Here is a 22,075-nt window from a genome sequence, read left to right as displayed (position 1 = left end):
TAAGAAATGAAGAGAGAAGATTAAAATTAGCTCAATCAGAAATGAAAATGGAGACATATGATGGAAATTCAAAAGATCTGAGACTATTATGAACACCTCTATGCAAACAAACTAGACAATCTAGAAAAAAATGGATAAATTCCTGGAAATATACAACCCCCCAACCTTGAATTAGGAAGAAATAGAAACTCTGAATAGACCAATAACAAGTAGTGAGATTGAAACAGCAATTAGAAGTCTCCCAACAAAAAAAAGTCTAGGATCTGATGGAATCATCAGCTGAATTCTACCAGACCTTCAAAGAACTGATGCCAATTTTGCTGAAGTTATTCCAGAAGATTTAAGAGGAAGGAATCCTCCCTAACTCATTTTATGAAGCCAGTATCACTCTGATACCAAAGCCAGGAAAAGATACAACAAAAAAAGAAAACTACAGACCAATATCCCTTAGGAACATAGAGATAAAAATCCTCAACAAAATATTAGCATACCGAATTCAACAGCACATAAAAAAAATAGTACACCATGACCAAGTGGGTTTTAATCCAGGGATGCAAGGGTGGTTCAACATACACAAGTCAATAATTGTGATCCACTACATAATTACATAATTACGGAATTAAAAACAAAAATCATATGATCATTTCAATAGATGAAGAAAAAGCATTTGACAAAATCCAGCATTCCTCCATGATAAAAACCCTCAGCAAAATAGGCATAGAGGGGAACATTCCTCAAAATAATAAAAAGTCATATACAACAAACCCATAGCCAATATCATTCTAAACAGAGAAAATTTGAACACATTCCCCCTCAAAAATGGAGCAAAGCAAAGGATGTCCAGTTTCACTGTTCCAATTCAACATAGTACTGGAAGTCCCAGCCAGAGCAATCAGGTAAGAAAAAGAAATAAAGGGTATCCAAATTGGAAAGAAGAAATCAAACTATCTCTGTATGCTGATGATATGATCTTATATCTGGAGACTCCTCCAAAATCCTAAAGACTCCTCAAAAGACTCCTGGACTTGATAAAGGAATTTCATAAAGTTGTGGGATACAAAATCGACACACACGAATTAGTAGCACTGCTATACACCAACATCAACTAAGCTGAGAATCAAATCAAGAACTCAATTCCTTTTACAAAAGCAGCCAAATAGCTAAAATACCTAGGAATACATTTAACCAGAAGTGAAAGATCTCTACAAGGAGAACAAAACTCTGATGAAAGAAGTTGCAGAGAACACAAACAAATGAAGAAACATCCCATACTCATGGATTTAAAGAATCAACATTATTAAAATGACCATATTACCCCAAATAATCTACAGATTCAATACAATCCCTATCAAACTACTGATATCATTTTTCACAGAATTAGAAAAACAATCCTAAAATTCATATGGAACCAAAAAAGCCAAAAGAGCCAAAGTAATCCTAAGCAAAAAGAACAAAGCTGGAGACATCACATTTCCCAACTTCAAATTATACTACAAGTCTGTAGTAACCAAAACAGGCTGGTACTGGTACAAGAGCAGACACATGGACCAATGTAACAGAATAGAGAATCTACAAATTAACTCAAATATCTACAACCAATGAATCTTTGACTAAGCAGACAAAAACATACACTGGGGAAAGGGGTACCCTGTTCAATAAATGGTGCTGGGAAAACTGGATAGCTACATGTAGAAAAATGAAACTTGATCACTATCTCTCTCCATCTGCAAAAGTTAACTCAAGATGAATTAAAGACTTAAATGTCAGACTTGAAACTATAAAAATCATAGAAGAAAGCATAGTAAAAACTCTTCTGGACATTGGCCTAGACAAAGAAGTCGATGGCTAAAACTCTAGAAGCAAATGCAACAAAAGCAAAAATAAACAAGTGGAACTTAATTCAATTAAAAAGTTTCTGCACAGCAAAAGAAACAATCAACAAGCAAATAAGCAACCTACAGAATGGGAGAAGATATCTGCAAACTATATATCTGACAAAGGACTAATATCCAGAATCTACAAAGAATTCAAACAAATCAGCATTGAAAAAAAACAAATGACCTCATTAAAAAGTGGGCAAACAACATGAATAGACATATCTCAAAAGAAAATATGCAAATGGACAACAAACACAGGTAAAAATGCTCAACATCACTCATTATCAGGGAAATATAAACTAAAACCACAGTGAGATATGCTAAATCTCCTGCAATATGTGGGACAGTCTGGCACAATGAACTGTATTGTGCAAAATGCCAACAGTGCCTGCACTGAGAAACACTGTTAAACAATAACAAAAAACTGTTGATTCCTAGGTAAGATATCTTGCTGGAGTCAAGATAGGGTCTTAGATACACATTTTTGAGGTGATATATGATTTCTCCTTCTTTTCTCCAGAAGAGCTAAACCCAGGTGAGCTGTCATGATAAAAAAAAATGTATAAAGCATTATATGAAATCACTTGCCTATACTCCTCAAAACATCATAGTCATGAAAGACAAAGAAAGTCTGAGGGACTGCTCCAGATGAAGAAAGCCTGAAGATATATGGCAGCTACATGCAATGCAGGATACTGGTCCAGAAGGAAATTCTTTTTCCTTCTGCCATAAAGGGCATTGGTAGAACAAATGAAAGATTTAAATGACAGTACTGTATCAATATTAATATCCTGGTTTTGATTATTAAATTGTGCTTACATTAGAAAATTCACATTGAAGTATTTTAAAGATATATACCCTAAAGTTTTTCTCCAAGAAGTCTAAACCCAAATCGACTGTCACAATTTTTTTTTTTGAGTTGGAGTCTCACTCTGCCCAGACTGGAGTGCAGTGGCACGCTCCCAGCCACCGCAGCCTCGACCTGCTGGGCTCTGGCGATCCTTCTGCCTCAGCCTTCCAAGGAGCTGGAACTACAGGCGCGCACTACCACACCTGGCTAATTTTTTGATTTTATTGTAGAGCTAAGGTATCGCCTAGTTGCCCAGGAGGGTCATGGACCTGCGGGCTCAGGCAATCCACTCACCTCAGACTCCCAAAGAGCGGGATTACAGGCTGAGCCACCGAGCCTGGCTCACAATTTTTAAAATGCTTATTTTGGGAGAGCAAACTTTCACTATTAGAAAGTTTGGAGAAAAAAATTGAGGAAATGATGATAAGATATGTGGAAAAATATTGGTATATATAGAATCTGGGCAAAAGAAATTCTCATGTCCTTCAACTTTTGTACTTTTCTATAAATTTAAATTATATAAAAATAAAATGTTTTTGTTTGTTTGTTTTTTTTTTTAGAATAGAGACAGGGTCTCACTGTTTCACAGGCTGGTCTTGAACTTCTGGCCTCAACTGATCCTCTTGCCTTGGCCTTCCGAAGGGCCGGGATTATAGGCATGAGCCACCATGCCAGGCTAAAAAGTTGTTTGTTTGTTTTTTAAAAGATATCACTAAAACAAATTCAACTCAAAAGGAAAATTAAAAATCTCACTTAATAAAATAAGAACTTAACTGACTAAAAATAATATTCTTATTAGCAGATGGTAAATCTAAAAATTTAAATATTTTCATTTCTTACTGAAATGAAATCAGTTAAATAGTATTAGTTAACCATTGCTTATATATCACTTGCTTTTACCAAACCTTTGGAGGTTTCATTAGAGAGTAAACTGCAATGAAGGCTTTAGCTTATTAAAATATAAGTACCTATTTTATGCTAGATATTAAGAAATGAAGAAACAGGCCGGGTGCGGTGGCTCAGCCTGTAATCGCACAATTTGGGAAGTTGAGGCAATAGGATTGCCTGAGCCTGGGGGTTTGAGACCAGCCCGGGCAACTTGGTGAGACCCCATCCCTACAATAAATCACAAAAACTAGCCGGGCGTAGTGGCGTGTGTCTGTAGTTCCAGTTACTTAGAAGGCTGAGGCGGAAAGATCGCTTAAGCCCAGCAGGTCGTGGCTGGGGTGGCCATGAGTATGTCACTGTACTCCAGCCTGGGTGACAGAGTGAGACTCCAACTCAAAAAAAAAAAAGAAATGAAGATACAAAGATGAATATATAATAGTCTATTTAACTTCAAGAAATTCACAATCTAATGGAAAAGACAACAACAAATTACAGTATAATATAATGTGATGCAAAAGTGGTACAATATTTTTATGGAAGAATAAATGGCTAAATCTACCACACTACTTTAGAATACATTTGGCTCCGAATAACCAAAAGTCTAAAACATAGTCATTTAAATAAGGAATTTACTTATTCTTACATTATCAAGAAGTAAAGATTAAGGCACTCCTGGGCTAGTGTAGGTTTTTAGCATCACTAAAGACCCAGGCTCTTTCTTCCTGTTCTGCTACACTCTGTGTAGTTTTGTCTTTATTGCTGCTGTCACATTGCATCTGCACTATAGGCAGGAAGAAGAGAGAAGGAAAAGGGCAAAAAGAAAGTACCAGTTCAGCATATTCCTTTTAAATAGGAAAATAATGGCTTTCTTGAAAGTAAGTGCAGTAGACAGCTTAACTGTCTAAAAATAATATTCTTATTAGCAGATGATAAATCTAATAATTTAAATATTTTCATGTCTTACTGAAATGAAACCAGTTAAATAGTATTATTTAACCCTTGTTTATATATCACTTGCTTTTACCAAATCTTTGGAGGTTTTATTAGAGAGTGAACTGCAGTGAAGGTTTTAACTTATTAAAATATATGTACCTATTTTATGCTGGACATTAAGAAATGAAAATACAGGCCGGGCACGGTGGCTTATATAGGCCAGACCGGTGTCATGTGACCTGGGAAATTATTTTTTTTTGACCTGGGAAATTACTTTTTTTGTTTGGTAGACTTTACCCTTGACACAATTTTTCATTTAGTAAGAAAGAATGGGAGAATGGACATTGAAGAGGTAACAAGCACCACTCCTTTGGCTACACAACATGCATATACACCCTTTTTCCCGTTTGTAGAATACATTCATTCACTACCTGTCCTCTAAGGTCTCATCCAGACTCAAATCAAGGCTTTCTGGTTGATGTGTTAGCTTTTCCCTGATGTCTAGCCATGGCTCACATGGCAGATACCTAAAGACCTCTCATGGCAGATACCTAAAGCAAGAAATGAACAGCTTATTTTATTGAAATAAGTAATAAAAATCTGGAATGGGAAACACATGGCAGTCACTTGTCCACAGCAAATCCTAAATCCTGCTGGATAGGAGGAGCAAGGCCTCCTTGCTTTGGCAAAGAAATAAATTCCATAGTCAGCCAATGTGGTAGTACCTAGTTCTATTTTCTGAACTGAAAGACCCTCTCTGGTCCACTGTCCTTCAAGGCTCCTGGTTCTGTCCTCTGGGGGAGACTCCGTGTCCGGAGGTAGAGATACTGGGGAGGATGTCCTTCTTTGGAGCTCTGCAAGCTTTCATAATTGACTTCCTGTTGATATGAGTTCAGGGCCCAGAGATGGCCTTAAGAGTTTAAGAGAGCTAGCCAGGCTTGAGGTTTCTTGGTAACACAATTCATTCAAAAACTTTACAAACTTTAAATCTGTTCCCAGTCACTTTCATGTGCAAGCAGCCATAGCAAATATCTTGACACAGGTTTTAAGTTATGAAGGCTACCATCCCCCTAACCCTTACCTTAAATGGCCAGTTGTTGAAGCAAAGAAAAACAATAAGCTACAGTGAGTAAATGCATCATATATCTGATCTCTATCTGGCAGAATGAGAAAGTCTTTAGGGCAGTGATCTTATTTCATGTTAGAGTTCATAACCCTCCTGCTTGTATTGTTTTGGTATTAGTGGATAGGAACAATTGGCATTTTAGCTCTGTAAGACTAAACTATGAGACTCTTAATCAGACATCAGGTTGTAGATAGAAGAGTGCCCCTTAGCAAAGTAACGCTTCCTGCCATTCTGCTTTGCAAAAAGACTATCTTAATCTGCATTCATTCTCTTTTTTGATAATTTGCTGACAGCACTATCCAGCACGCACTGAAATTCTGGTTATTTCTCTTATTGCTGTAGACTCAAGTGGTACTTAGTCCATGTCCCAAGAAGTAGTGAGAGGCACTGACTTTACATTTCACCACTACGAAGGTCACTTGCTTGAAGCCTATAATAGGTCCATGATAATCACAGGCTCCTTAATCTCTGTTTTTCATTCAACTCATCCACATTTTTGGTTGTATAATTTTTAGTACCCAATTATGGTAACAACTACTGTTGTTTTTAGTTAAAGTTACAGAAGCAGACTCTAGCTGATTAAGCAGAAAAGGCACTCACTAACAGGTTATTGGTCTAACTCATAAGATTGTTATGAGGGCTAAAGAAACAGTGACCAAAGACAGAAGTGGGCTAATGATAAAAACTGCTGCTCTCCTATGGGGCAAGACAAGTAACAGCCACCATTTTTACTCTCATGGAACACAAGACGCTACACTCTAGATGCTGCCAGAAACCCGACTACTCCATCTGCTCTTGCCACCAAACCAGTGCCAGTTCTCCATGAGGAACCTAGTCTTGCAACCACTGGTGCTACTCCTGCCAGTGAAACATATTCTATGATAAGCCTCTTATTAAAGTTCATCTCTAAATATAGGTGAGTGTGCTTCACCTAATCAAGTGCTCATACCTGAGCTGCAAAGGAAACTGAGGAACTGAATTTTCTAGACTCTATCTTGGGAATTGAGAACTCAGGCAAATGGAAATTCCTGAAACAAGGAAAGTCATTCAAACAGTGGCAAGTAATCAGAAAACCTGTCAAATACCCACTACTCTATTCCTTTACCCAATTCACCTTATTAGGTAATTTTTGGAATTAAAAGATATCCTACAATTGAATTCTTCTGTATTCATTAACTACTAACACTTTAATTAGGCCAAGTGTATCCACATGTATATTTATATGATATATAACTTTTCACTGTAATTTTGTTTTATTGATTACACTATTCCTGATTTTATTTTCTATACTAGATAGCATGTACTATAACCATATTAGTTTACTGAAGTTACCAGATCTTTAAAAATGAACTGCACAGAGATCACTATTTATTTCCTGTAATTTAGGTCCTTGAAAATTTAGTTCCTATTCTGGTCAGGTTAAATGTATCATTTAAAAAGTAATTTCTTGAAATAAAATGCCTTCAGCTCAATTTGGACCAAAATCAAAATTTAGGTGAAGATTTTAATTTTTTTAATTTCTAATTTTATTTTTTTGAGTTGGAGTCTCACTCTGACACCCAGACTGGAGTGCAGTTGCCACTCCCAGCCACCGCAGTCTCTACCTGCTGGGCTCTCGGCGATCCTTCCACCTTAGCCTTCCAAGTAACTGGAACTACAGGCATGCACTACCACGCCCGGCTAATTTTTTGATTTTATTGTAGAGATGAGGTCTTGCCAAGTTGTCCAGGCGGGTCTCGAACCCACAGGCTCAGGCAATCCACTCACTTCAGCCTCCCAAAGTGTGGGATTACAGGCTGAGCCACCGAGCCCGGCTTAGGTGAAGATTTTTAAAGAAATTATGGATAGCATAGTTTATAATAGTGTGGCAAACACAGATACGTCTTGGATATAAATACTTTATAGGACATTAAAATATTTAACTCTGAAGTTACAGAAACATTTCTAACTATATCAAGTACATAAATATAAATGGTAAGTTCACATTAGAGACCCTGAAATATAAAATGTTTTCCTCTAAGAACCTACCCCTGATCCCCCAAGTTTGGATTTGTAGGTCTACTTATGTACCTCAACAATACCTCTTACTCTCTTATCATGGCACTGAAAGAATTATGACTAAACATTTGTCTATCTTTTGCACAGCACTGTAAGCTCCACAGGGTAGGAATCAGATTTATCTTGCTCATTGCTCTATTCCCAGTGCCTAGCACACGGAGATGCAGTGTTTGTTGAATCATACTAACATGTCTTAGAATACAAACCATAAAATAGTTTTAGACAAAAACAATTATAAATATACCAAAAGGCAGAAGTTTAAAACACATCTGAAGAATAGCTCCCTAAAGTTTTTTTAACGTGTCACTCATGTTTAGAAGCATATTTCCATTTTGTCTTACATATATGCCAGAGAAGAAGTTAAAAAATATGGATGATTCTATTCAAAAACCAAGTACCATTAAAATTTAATGACCTCAAGTCCTGAGCTTTCTTGGTGCTATCTTTATATGTAAATTTGGTAACTGTCTACAGAATATATATTTGATTAAGGTCCAACACTGAAATCAGCTGACTACTGTTCACATTAGAAACAGAGCTCTGATAGAGTCAAAAATCAAAGAGAAAGTAAGTGTAGAATGAGTTAATCTCAGTATTTTTCTAAGTCATAGTTAAAGGATATGCTAGATCAATGATGAGAATGACATAAATACAAAATTACAGTTTATCCAAATTCATACACCTGAGATCATTTAAAAATAGAAAAAAGCAGGGAATATTTGGAAAGAAAAATGGTTTCTACAATATTTTTCAAATAAGGATTTTTTTTCTTTTTCTTTTTTTTTGAGTCGGGGTCTCACTCTGTCGCCTAAACTGGAGTGCAGTGGTGCAATACAGCTCACTGCAGCCTTGACCTCCTAGGCTCAGGCAATCCGTCCACCTCAGTCTCCTGAGTAGCTGGGACTTCAGGCGTGCAACACCATGCCCAGTTAATTTCTTGTAGAGATGAGGTTTCACTGTGTTGCTTAGGCTGGTCTTGAACTTCTGGGCTCAAGAGGTCCTTTTGCCTCAAGTCTCCCAAAGTGCTAGGATTACAGGTGTGAGCCACTGTGGTTGGCCAGGAATGATGAAATTATTATGCTTGTAATAAAGAACCTTAAATTGGCCTGTAAGGATAAAGGAAGTGGCTTATTTCTTTTTATTATTTTTAATCGACACAATTATATACATTCATAAGGTACAGAGTAATATTTCAATACATTATATGATGTGCAATGATCAAATCAGGGTAATTAGTATATCTATCACCTCATTCATCATTTCATTGTGTTGGGAATTTTCAAAATCTGCTTTTCTAACTATTTGAAAATATACAGTAAATTGTTAACTATAGCCACCCTACAGTGCTACAGAACACCAAAACTTATTCCTATTTAATTGTAATTTTGTATCCACTCACCAGCATCTAGCAATCCCTCCTTACTTTCCCAGCTTCTAGTAACCACTATTCTACTCTTCTACGCATTCAACTTTTAAAAATTCTCACATATGAGAACATGTAGTATTTGTCTTTCTGTGCCTAGATCATTTCACTTAACATATTGTCCTCCAGATTCATGCATGTTGTTACAAATGACAGAATTTTCCTTTTTAATGGCTAAATGGTATTCCATTGTGTAAACAGACCATGCTTTCTTTACCCATTCATCTGCTGATGAACATTTAGGTTGATTCTATATCTTGGCTAATGTGGTTAGTGCTGTAATAAACATGGGAGTGCAGGTCGCTTTGACATATTGATTTTATTTACTTTGGATATGTATACCCAATAAAGGGATTACTGGATCATATGGTAAATCTAGTTTTAGTTTTTGAGGAACTTTCATACTGTTTTCCATAATGGCTTTACTAATGTACATTCCCACTAACAATGTTTAAGAGATGTGTTAAGAGTTCCCCTTGGTATCATGACCACCTGTATACCTAATCCTGAATTGTATTCCACATCTTAAAAAAAAAAAAAAAGAGTTCCCATTGCTCCACATCCTTGCCAGCTCTGTTATTTCCTGTCTTTTGATAAAAGCCATTTTTAACTGGGTTGATATGATATCTCATTATGGTTTTGATTTTCACTTCCTTGATGCTCAGTGATGTTGAGCATTTTTTTCATATGCCTGTTGGCCATTTTTATGTCTTCTTTTGAGAGACGTCTGGAAGTAATTTTTTAAAAGGAAAAAAGTGATAAATTATTTAGCATCAAGGGGTTCTTGCCTGATTTCAATATTTAATTTCTACTGTAGAAATTATTTGAATGTAAGAAAAAGAGAGATGAATTTAAAATTCATGCAATGAGATTACTCTTGCAGATGAGGTTTTGTTTTGTTATTTTCAGGTTTTACTTTTTTTTTTTTGAGTTGGAGTCTCACTCTGTCGCCCAGACTGGAGTGCAGTGGCATGCTCATGGCCACCGCAGCCTCGACCTGCTGGGCTCCGGCAATCCTTTTGCTTCAGCCTTCTAAGTAGCCGGAACTACAGGCATGTGCTACCATGCCTGGCTGATTTTTTATTTATTGTAGAGAGGAGGTCTCACCAAATTGCCCAGGCAGGTCTCGAACCTGCAAGCTCAGGCAACCCACTCACCTCAGCCCCCCAAAGTGCTGGGATTACAGGCTGAGCCATCGAGCCCAGCCTACTATTTTTAATGTTGGGATACTATATGGTATCTTTTAGAAACACATAGTCACAACTTTCACATTTTTTTTTTTTGAGTCAGAGTCTCATTCTGTTGTCCAGACTGAAATGCAGTGACATGATCATGGCTACCATATCCTTGACCTGTTGGGCTAGATGATCCTTCTGCCTGAGCTTTCCAAGTACCTGGGACTACAGGCCCGCGCCACCACGTTCGGCTAATTTTTTGATTTATTATAGAGACAAGGTCTTGTCATGTTGCCCAGGCTGGTCTTGAACCCTGGGCTCAGGCAATCCTTCCGCTTGGTCCAAGTGCTGAGATTATAAGTATGAGTGACAGCACCTGGCCACAACTCTCAATTTTCTAAACAAGAAGCAGAATTTTAATCCTTCTCATTTCTATGTGCCAGTAAACATACTGCTAAAATATTTGAAGGAGTTTTGCTTACAGCAACTTTTAGAAATACAGATGAAGAAATCAAATTTGTTACATCTTGGTCCTATACAAATGAAGTTGGGATAAAAAGACCCATATATATCTTAATAGAAATGTTGAGGCCATTATTAAGGCAATATAGCTATATATACTAAAAATCATGAAAGAGTCAAAATTTTTAATCCTGTGGGAAAATTATACAGAAAACCAACAGATAAAAAGAAATCTAAGCTGGGTACAGTGGCTCATGCATGTAATCCCAGCACTTTGGGAGGCTGAGGCAAGAGGATTGCCTGAGCACACGGGTTCGAGACCAGCTTGGGCAACATGGCGAGACCCCATATCTACAATAAATCAAAAAATTAGCTGGGTATGGTGGGGCGCATCTGTAGCTCCAGATACTTGGAAGGCTGAGGTGGAAGGATAGCCTGAACCCAGCAGGTCAAGACTGGGTTCAGTGAGCATGTTGCTGTACTCCAGCCTGGGTGACAGAGTAAGACTCTGACTCAAAAAGATCAACTGGATGTTCACACATAAAAAAATAAATCTTGACTCCCTGTCTCTTAAACAAAAATCAATTCTAGTTGACATAAACAACCAAATGGAAATGATTGAACAATAAAGATTTTTTTGAAACTTTTAACTTTTTTATTTTAAAGATGTGGGGTTCAATTCAGGGTTAGGTATACAAATGTTCATTATGCAGGTACCCTTGTTGATGAGGTGTGCCCCTCCTCCCCTGGCAGATTCCCACTACTGCCAATTCCACCTCCCTGCCCTTCCCTCACCCCGCAGTTTCCCACTACTGCCAATCCTTTTCTTTCTTTTTTTTTTTTTTGAGTTGGAGTCTCACTCTGTCACCCAGACTGGAGTGCAGTGGCCACTCCCGGCCACCGCAGCCTCGACCTGCTGGGCTCTGGTGATCCTTCTGCCTCAGCCTTCTGAGTAGCTGGAACTACAGGCGTGTACTACCAAACCTGGCTTATTTTTTGATTTATTGTAGAGATGAGGTCTCGCCAAGTTGCCCAGGCAGGTCTCGAACCCGTGGGCTCTGGCAATCCACTCACCTCAGTCTCCCAAAGGCACGGGATTACAGGCTGAGCCACCGAGCCCGGTGCCAATCCTTTTCTTATAGTATTACAATAGTTGCTCAAGGTCTGCTTATGAGTGAGAACATGTGATATTCAGCTCTTTGTTTCTGTGAAAGATCACTCAGTATTATAGATTCTAAGTCCATTCAGGTTGCTGTGAAGTTCATGATTTTGTTCTTCTTTATGGCTACGTAATATTCCATTGTGTGTACGTAACACATTTTTTTTTTTTTGAGTTGGAGTCTCACTCTGTTGCCCATGCTGGAGTACAGTGGCATGCTCACGACCACCCCAGTGTCTACCTGCTGGACTCCGGTGATCTTTCCGCCTCAGCCTTCCAAGTAGCCAGAACTACAGGTGTGCACTACCACACCTGGCTGATTTTTTATTTATTGTAGAGACGACGTCTCGCCAAGTTGCCTGGGCTGGTCTTGAACCCATGGGCTCAGGCAATCCACCTGTCTTGGTTTCCCAGCTGGGATTACAGGCTGAGCCACTGAGCCCCGCCCACACTTTTTAAATCCAGTCCTCTTTTGATGGGCAGCAGAGTTGGCTCCATGTTCTTGCTGTTGTGAACAATGCCACAATAAACATACTGTGCAGGTATCTTTCTTATAGAGTGATTTGAGTTCTTCAAGGTATATTTCCAGTAGGGGGATTGTAGGATCGGAAGGAAGGTTGATTTTTAGATCTTTTGGAATCACCAGTTTTTCACAGAGGCTGTACTAGTTTACACTCCCACCACCAGTGCAGAAGTGTTCCCTTTTCGCCACATTCTCTCCAGCATCTGTTATTTTTTGTTATTGATGATGGTCATCCTGACTGAAGTTAGGTGGTATCTCAGTGTAGTTTTTTTTTTTTTTTTTTGAGTTGTAGTCTCACTGTCACCCAGATTGGAGTGCAGTGGCCGCTCCCGGCCACCGCAGCCTCGACCTGCTGGGCTCCAGCGATCCTTACGCCTCAGCCTTCCAAGTAGCTGGAACTATAGGTGCGCACTACCACGCCCGGCTAATTTTTTTGATTTATTGTAGAGATGAGGTCTCGCCTGCCCAGGAGGGTCTCGAACCCACGGACTCAGGCAATCCACTCACCTCAGCCTCCCAAAGGCACGGGATTACAGGTTGAGCCACCGAGCCCGGCCTCAGTGTAGTTTTAATTTGCATTTCTTTGATGACTAGTGAGGCTGAGCATTTTTTTCATGTATCTGTTGGCTGCTTGTATATCTTCTTTTGAGAAGTGTCTATTCATATCTTTTGTCCACTTTGCAATGAGGCTGTTTTTTTCTTTCAGCACATTTGAGTTCCTTGTAGATCCCAGATGTTAGGCCTTTGCCAGACATACAGTTGGCAAATATTTTTTCCCTTCTGTGGGCTATCTCCCTGCTCTCTTGATGGTTTCTTTGGCTTTGCAGAAGTTTGTCAGTCTGATGAGGTCACGCTTGTCTATCTCATCTCTCATGGCATGGGCACTTGGAGTTTTGGTCAGGACTTGGTTGCCATTCCAATTTCCATAAGGGTGTCTCCTGTACTTTCTAAGGTACTTATAGTTTGAGGTTTTACGTTTAGATCTTTGATCCATTTAGAGTTGATTTTTGTGTGTGGTGATAGGTAGCATGTGGTCAGCCAGTTTTCCCAGCACCATTTACTGAATAGGTTCTCCTCTCCTCGGTGGTTGGTGGTGGAGACTTTGTCGAAGATGAGTTGGTTGAGAAATTGAGGTTTTGCTTCTGGAATCTCTATCCTGTTCCATTGGCCTATATGCCTGTTCTTGTACCAATACTGTTTTGATTATTGTAACTTTATAATAAAGTTTAAAGTATGGGCATGTACAGAGCTTTAGAGTAAGTCAGTAAAGTTAGTCAAATAAGTCTCTGACTCAAAAAAAAAAAAGAGAAAGAAATCTAAACCAATATTGCCATATCTAAAACCAGGCATTTGAAATATAGATAGTAAATTTGGTTATTTGAAATACCTAATATTTGATTCATATGCTAAAATAGTAGTTAGCTGTGATTAACTGTATAAAATGATAGCTACATTACACAGAAGCTCTAAAGATCATTATTAAGACAAAAGTTGATAACTACAAGTTTAATTTTATTTAATCTTTATTTTTAGAGACAGGGTCTCACTCTATCACCTGCAGGCTCAGGCAATCAACTCATCTTGGCCTCCCAAAGTGCTGGAATTACAGGCTGAGACACTTTATGAAGTGCCTGTTAAGACTTTTGTCCATTTTTTCCAAGGGGTCACTTGCCTTTTTATTATTGGTCTGAAAAATTTATTTAGAGCTTCTGAATACAAAATTTTTGTTGGGTATATGTATTACAAAAGTCTTCTACTTTATGACTTGCCTTTTCACTTTGGAATTTTATCTTTGGATAAGAAGTTCTTAATTTTAGTGTCCTATATATCAATTTTTTTTGGTAGGTTGGAGTGATAGGCTGGATGCAGTGGTATGGTCATAGCTCAAGTAATTCTCCTGCCTCAGTTTCCTAAGGAGTTAAGACTACAAGTACGTGCTACCACACTTGGCTAATTTTTTAAAAAAAATTTTTGGTAGAGACAGGGTCTTGCTATGTTATCCAGGCTGGTCTTGAACTCCTGGCCTCAAATGATCCACACCTCCTGCTTCAGTCTCCCAAAGCACTGGGGTTATAGGCATGAGCCACCACACTGGTTCAACTACAAATTTTAAATTTAGGATTAACTGTGTTTGCTTCCCTTATAAATATAACTCATATCTACTAATCTCATATTACTCATATCTACTGATAAATTCTCATTAATTAAAAATAACTTTAAAAGTCCTTTGCACTTATACTACCAGATACAAAGATATATTATGAGGCAGTAGTAATCAAGACATGTGATGCAAGGACAGAAAAACAGACCAATTGAAGAGATTATAGAGTCCAGAAACAGATGTACACATACATAGTTATTTCATCTTATGACAAAGGTGATCTTATAAAGCAGTAGAGGAAGGAGTGGTCTTTCCAGTAAGTGATGCTGAATTAGTTGGATGTCCACATGTAAAAATATAAATCTTGACTCCCCATCTCACACCATAAACAAAATCAACTCTAGTTGATATAAACAATCAAATGGAAATGATCAAATAATAAAGTTTTAGGAAGGAAGCACAGGAGAATCTCTTTATGACCTTGCTTAAGGCAGGCAAAAATTTCTTAAACAGTACTCAAAAGTACTAATTGTAAGGAAAAAAAATTGATAAACAGGACACTAAAATTAAGAACTTCTTATCCAAAGATAAAATTCTAAAGTGAAAAGGCAAATCATAAAATAGAAGACCCTTGTAATACATATACACAACAAAAATTTTGTATTCAGAAGCTCTAAATAAATTTTTGAAACCAATAATAAAAAGGCAGGTGATTCCTTGGAAAAAATGGTCAAAAGACTTAACAGGTACTTCATAAAGAAGAATATCCAGACTGGGCTCGGCGGCTCAGCCTGTAATTTCAGCACTTTGGGAGGCCAAGGCGAGTGGATTGCCTGAGCCTGTGGGTTTGAGACCAGCTTGGGCAACTTGGCGAGACCTCATCTCTCCAATAAATAAAAAATTAGCCAGGCATGGTAGCATGCGCCTGTAGTTCTGGCTACTTGGAAGGCTGAGGCGGAAGGGTCGCTGGAGCCCTGCAGGTCAACACTGGGGTGGCCGTGAGTGTGCCAGTGTACTCCAGCCTGGGTGACGGAGTGAGACTCCGACTTAAAAAAAAAAAAGAAAGAAGAAGAATATACAAATGGGACTGCTCAGCAGTCCCCAGTCTTTTGGCATCAGGCACCGGATTTGTGGAAGACAATTTTTCCACAGATTGGGGTATGGGGGGAAGGTTTTGGGATGATTCCAGTGTATAAAATTTATTGTGTATTTTTTCTATTATTATTATTGTTTTTGTGTGTGTGGGTTAGTCATGACCTAGGTGCCAAACTTGCAACCACACTTTTATTATTATTACATACATAATTAAACAATTATACAACTTACCACTTAAAAAAAGAGGTGTGGACAGAAGTGGTAAACAAAATAATGGGTGGGCCACGCATGGACTAAAGTGTCGGATTCTGACTTAAAGCCTGCCATCAGATGTAGCTATACAAATGAAGTACATCAACTCACTTGCCAGTCACTGATAGCGTTTTTATGAGTCTGCAAGCAACTGATTTATTATGGTCTCTGTGCAGTCAAACCTTACTGCTAACGTGAATCTGTATTTGTAGCCACTCTCCAGCATTAGCATCACCACCTCCACTCCACTTCAGATCATCAGGCATCAGATTCTCATAAGGAGTGTGTAACCTAGATCCCTCACATGTGCAGTTCACAATAGGGTTCGTGCTCGTATGAGAATCTAATGCTGCCACTGATCTGCAGGCGGAGCTCAGGTGGTAATGCAAGTGATGAGGAGTGGCTGTAAATACAAATGAAGCTTTGCTCATTCTCCTGCCACTCATCTGCTGTGCAGCTCAGTTCTGTGGCCCAGGGGTTAGGGACCCCCACACTAGACAACTGAAAAGGTACAACTTTTTTACTTACCAGAGAAATACAAATTAAAATCACAATGTGATACTACGATATATCCATCACAAAAACTAAAATCAAAGAGACAAACAGTAACAAGTGTTGGTGAGGATATAAAGCAACTAGAGCTCTCAAATGCTGCAGCAGGAAGTATGAATTACTACAAACATTTTGGAAAGCTGATTAGCTGAATAACACATATGATTCTAAAATCTTACTTCTACATAGAAGAGAAATGCATTTAATATGTATATACATATATACACATTTTTCTACCAAAAGGCATTTATACAAGGATGTTCATAGAATCATTATTCATTATAGTCCAAAATTAGGACTATAATAACAAAGTTGCTACAAATAATATAGATCGATCTTTCAAATACAATGTTGAGAGAAAGACGACAGACAAAATAGTAATCCCATGTGACTCCAATTATATAAAGTTGAAACATTTCATTATATAAAATCCAAAGTCTGTTTTGTTAAAAGTTAGGATAGTGGTTACTTTTTCTTTTTGAGTCTGTCACTCAGACTGGAGTGCAGTGGCACGTTCACGGCCACCGCAGCCTCGCCTTGTTGGGCTCAGGTGATCATTCCGCCTCAGCCTTCCAAGTATTTGGAACTACAGGTGTGTGCCACCATGCCTGGCTAATGTTTTGATTTAATGTAGAGATGAGGTCTCATCAAGTTGCCCAGGCTGGTCTTGAACCCCTGGACTCAGACAATCCTCTTGCCTCTTCCTCCCAAAGTGCTGAGATTACAGGCTTGAGCCACTGTGCCTGGCAGGATAATGATTACTCTTATGGGAAGTGGGTGACTGGGAGGGACTTGAAGGCATTAGGGGACTTTTAGGATGTTGGTAATGTTATAGTCTGATGTGGGTGTTTGATTACATGGGTATTTCATTTTGTAAAAATTCAGTAAGCTGTACAGTTATAAATTGTGTACTTTTCTGTTTGTATGTTATACTTCAACAGTCTACTTTAAAAAACAAGCCTTCCCGGGCCTTTGGGAGGCTGAGGTGAGTGGATTGCCTGAGCCCGTGGGTTCGAGACCAGCCTGGGCAACTTAGCGAGACCTCATCTCTACAATATATCAAAAAGCAGCCAGGCATGGTAGCGTGCGCCTGTAGTTCCAGCTACTTGGAAGGCTGAGGCGGAAGGATCGCCGGAGCCCAGCAGGTCGAGGCTGCGGTGGCCGGGAGCAGCCACTGCACTCCAGTCTGGGTGACAGAGTGAGACTCCAACTCAAAACAAAAAACAAACAAACAAAAAACAAGCCTTGCAATAATGTTGAATATCATCTTTTTGTTGTTGTTCCCAAAAATATTTTAAGGACAAAATAATACACAATGTGAAATGATATTCTGCTGAAGCCCCACCAGGAGTCTCAAGGTATAATGGAGGATCCTCAACTATATTTCCATTTCCTATCATCCAAATCTTCTGAATTAAAATAACTAATTATAAAGTAAAAGGCAAAGAAATAGACTTAGTCTAGGTAAGTGATAAATTATGCCAGGAAAATTAAGAACTGTAAATAAATATAAAAATACCTAGTTGTTCCAACACTGTAACTAAAGTTTTGCAATATAACCAGAAGTTAAGGCAAAAGAGAAAAAAGAAATTAATTAATTAAAAGGAAAATAATCTGGTAAAAAAAGTTTCATCATTTGGCAAAAAGACCATCACCTTACAAATATATACAACATATACTACATTGTCTGGCAAAGTCAAACTGTTTTACTACTCAGTGTTAAGAATACAGTACCTGTTCAATATTTTAAAACACATTGCAATCACAAACCATTTTTCTTTAATTTTACTTACTCAGTGTATTGTGGTCTGTGTGAATACCTTGTACAACAGAAGTTCTGAGTAACAATTCAACATCGGAACCTATTTTTATTAGCTGTTAAGAAAAACAAACAAATAATAGATTCCTTAGGTGTTTCATATGAATGCATTCTTTTTGAAACCTACAGTTTTACTATAATTTCTTTTTAGATAATATAGTAATTTCTTCTCATTTGTGCTCTCAGTTACCCGCAGTCAACTGCAATCTGAAAATATGAAAATTCCAAACAAAAAATGGGCAAGTTTTTAATTGCATATGTCATTCTGAGTCACATGATGGAATCCTGTGTCAGCCCCTCCATCTCACTTGCAAAGCATCCATTTGTCCAGCGAATCCACACTATATACGCTGTCCACTCCTCATTCACTTAGTAGCCATCATGGTTAAAAGACTGATTATCAATACTACAGTTCAAATGTTCAAGTGGCCCTTTTTTAACTTAATAATGGTCCCAAAGCACTAAAGTACTGTGTCTGATTTATAAAGTAAACTTCATCATAGATATGTATGTATAGGAAAAATATAGTAGAGATAGGGTTCCATACTATCAGCAGTTTCAGGCATCCACTGAGAGTCTTAGAATGTATCCCCCAAGGATAAGGACAACCACTTTATCACTTTCAACTTTTTTATAACCATTTCCAGCAGTAGAGAAAGCTTACATTTGTGTACAGTTTTAACTTTTATATATCCATTCAGTATTTTGTTCCTAAACAGATTTAGAATATTTTGTTTTAATGTATACTTAAAAATGTGTTTTAAATGCACATTTTTTGGGGAGAATATCCAATCTTTCTTTTAGAGTTGGATGTTCTGAACACTAGAAAGAATACTGGTTCAGGAGTTAGAACACTTGAATTCCAACTCTGGCTCTCATTAAGTGTGTGGCCTTGGGTTAATCCCCTAACTCTTTGAATTTCAGACCCCATCAAATGTTGTGGAATTGAGAGATTCTGAGACCCTTTCAGAGATCTGCAAAGTCAAAATTATTTTCAAAACACTAGCCTATTGCATTGCTAGAGTTGTGAGCTGAAGTAGTGCTTTCTCCATGGAAATACCATTTTTACTTCAAAGAACCACAGACAAACTAAGATTATTCAGACTTAGCTACTTGGTAGACATTTTCTTGAAAAAGTAGAGTGTGTCACTTCAAGGAAAACAACTGACAGTATTTGCTGACAATGATAAAATGCAGCAAAAAATCGGAATTCTGGAGAATTTGTATCTGCCATGATGAGCTTGAAAGCTTCATAATACTTAAAGATTTTTGTGATGAGTTGGATGATATTAATAGATATAATTTTAAAATAGTATACAATGAACTATTTCAACATTTGGAAGATCTGTACTACTTAGTGAAATCTGAATTTTTTTTTTTTTTGAGTTGGAGTCTCACTCTGTCACCCAGACTGGAGTGCAATGGCTGCTCCTGGCCACCGCAGCCTTGACCTGCTGGGCTCTGGCGATCCTTTCGCCTCAGCCTTCCAAGTAGCTGGAACTACAGGTGTGCACTACCACGTCCGGCTAATTTTTGATTTGTTGTAGAGATGAGGTCTTGTCAAGTTGCCCAGGCGGGTCTTGAACCTGTGAGTTCAGGCAATCCACTCACCTCGGCCTCCCAAAGTGCTGGGATTACAGGCTGAGCCACTGAGCCTGGACAAAATCTGAATTTCCTAAATCATCAGTGCATGCTACAAAATCATGCATGAGTAAAAAAAAAAAAAAATCCATTAAAAGAGAAATAGAGGCCAGGCGCCTGAAATCCTAGCACTTTGGAAGGCCAAGGTGAGAGGATTGCCTGAGCCCAAGGGTTCAAGACCAGCCTGAGCAACTTGGCAAGACCTCATCTCTACAATAAATTTAAAAATAATTAGCTGGGCATGGTAGTGCGCACCAGTAGTTCTGGTTACTTGGAAGTCTGAGATGGAAGGATCGCCAGAGCGTAGCAGGTCGACGCTGGGGTGGCCATGAGTGTGCCACTTTCCTCCAGCCTGGGCGATGGAGTGACACTCCAACTCAAAAAAAAAAGGAGAGAAATAGAGACTAAAATCCATTGGTCTACATAAATGAAACCTGGAGGGCATGTGAGAGAAGATCATCCCAGGGAGAGGCAATGGCATAAAGACCCCAAGACAGGAGAGTTCTTCGTAAATTCAAAGACCCTCAAATAATGCAGTGAGATCGGAAAAGCGAGGGGAATGTGATTCAAGATGAGGTAGGAAGGTACCAGGGGTGAGATGACAGTCTTGTGAGTCATGGTAGGCACTTCAGATTTTTCTTTGAATGGGATGAGGAGCCACGGGGATTGAGTAGAAGAGTGGTGGGATATGCCTTTTTAAAAAGGCTCACTCTGTCTTTAAAAGTGTTATGAATAGGCTGTAAGGCGTGAGGGTGGAACAGAGGGACCCAATGGGAGACTGTTGTAAAAACCTAGAGAGAGATGACGGTGGTTTGGACTAGGAGATAATAACGGGAAGGATGAGAAGTGGTCGAAGTTCTACACATATTTTTAGGGTTAAGTTAATGAGATCTGTGGACAGATTGTATGCTGGATGTAGTATAAGGGAAGAGAGCAGTCAAGAAAGTACCAAGGTTTTTTTTTTGTAGTTGCTTGCTTTTTGAGTCAGGGTCTCACTCTGGTGCCCAGGTTGGAGTGCAGAGGCATGCTCATGGCCATTGCAGCCTCAACCTGCTGTGCTCAGGCCATTTTGCACCTCAGCCTTCCAAGTAACTGGAACTACAGGCATGCGCCATCACGCCCACCAAATTTTTTGGTATTTTGTAGAGACCAGGTTTTACCAAGTTGCCCAGGTTGATCTTAAATCCTGGGTCCAGGCAATCCTCTTGCCTTGGCCTCCCAAAGTGCTGGGATTACAGGTGTGAGCCACCACATTCAGCCTATAACCAAGGACTTAGGTCTGAGCATCAAAAGGAGGAAACTGCCATTAATTGACTTGGAGAGGCTGTGGAAGAGCAAAGCCTCACCTTTTGACACCTGGGAAAGGGCTTCGCAGGACAGAGAAAGAAGAAAAAAAGTAGGCCTTCTCACCCACTGGAGGTACATAAAATAAGTTGAGTCCTAAATCTAAGGCTGGAAACAAGGCTAGATGAGGAACAAGGGATCAGGGAAGACTAGAGGGGATGAGCAGAAGGTGGTCTGTATGAATCCTGGAGTCAAAAAAACCAAAAAACAAACAAAGCCCATTGGTTTAACAGACTACAGAGTTCTGTTACACTGCAAGTAAGCTTTACAAAACTACCACTTGTTGTGGTATAATTATCAAGAAATATTCGCAATAACTGAAAAGGCTATTATATACTTCTATCCTTTTCTAACTATATATCTGTGTAAGGCTGAATTTTCTTGATATATTTAAAACTAAAAAACATGTCATATTGATTGAATGAAGAAGCAGATATGAGAATATAACTGACTTCCAAGTAAGCCAGAGAGACATTAAAGAGATTTGTAAAACTGTATAACAATGCCATCCTTTTCACTAAATTAAAAAAAAGTTATTTTTCATAAACATTATGTTTTGTTTTTTTTTTTGAGTTGGAGTCTCACTCTGTCGCCCAGACTGGAGTGCAGTGGCCGCTCTCGGCAACTGCAGCCTCGACCTGCTGGGCTCTGGCAATCCTTCCGCCTCAGCCTTCCAAGGAGCTGGAACTACAGGCGCACGCTACCACGCCCAGCTAATGTTTTTGATTTATTGTAGAGATGAGGTCTCGCCAAGTTGCCCAGGTGGGTCTCGAACCCGTGGGCTCAGGCAATCCACT

General features: G+C 38.8%; 1 protein-coding gene across 1 annotated transcript in view; it reads right to left on the bottom strand.

Annotated features, from left to right (window-relative positions):
- Positions 1-22,075, bottom strand: part of LYRM7 (LYR motif containing 7) — a 44,883-nt gene that overhangs the window by 6,428 nt on the left and 16,380 nt on the right. Inside the window, exon 4 of the mRNA XM_008056265.2 lies at positions 18,268-18,349. Coding sequence (XP_008054456.1) covers positions 18,268-18,349 — 82 coding nt within the window. The remainder of the gene's footprint in view (positions 1-18,267; positions 18,350-22,075) is intronic.

This window comes from Carlito syrichta, unplaced genomic scaffold (genome assembly GCF_000164805.1).
Source record: "Carlito syrichta isolate Samal-C Ts95f unplaced genomic scaffold, Tarsius_syrichta-2.0.1 Scaffold302302, whole genome shotgun sequence".
NCBI classification, from domain to species: Eukaryota; Metazoa; Chordata; class Mammalia; order Primates; family Tarsiidae; genus Carlito; species Carlito syrichta.
Note: the sequence above shows the minus strand (reverse complement) of the source record. Positions and strands in the feature narration are given on the sequence as shown.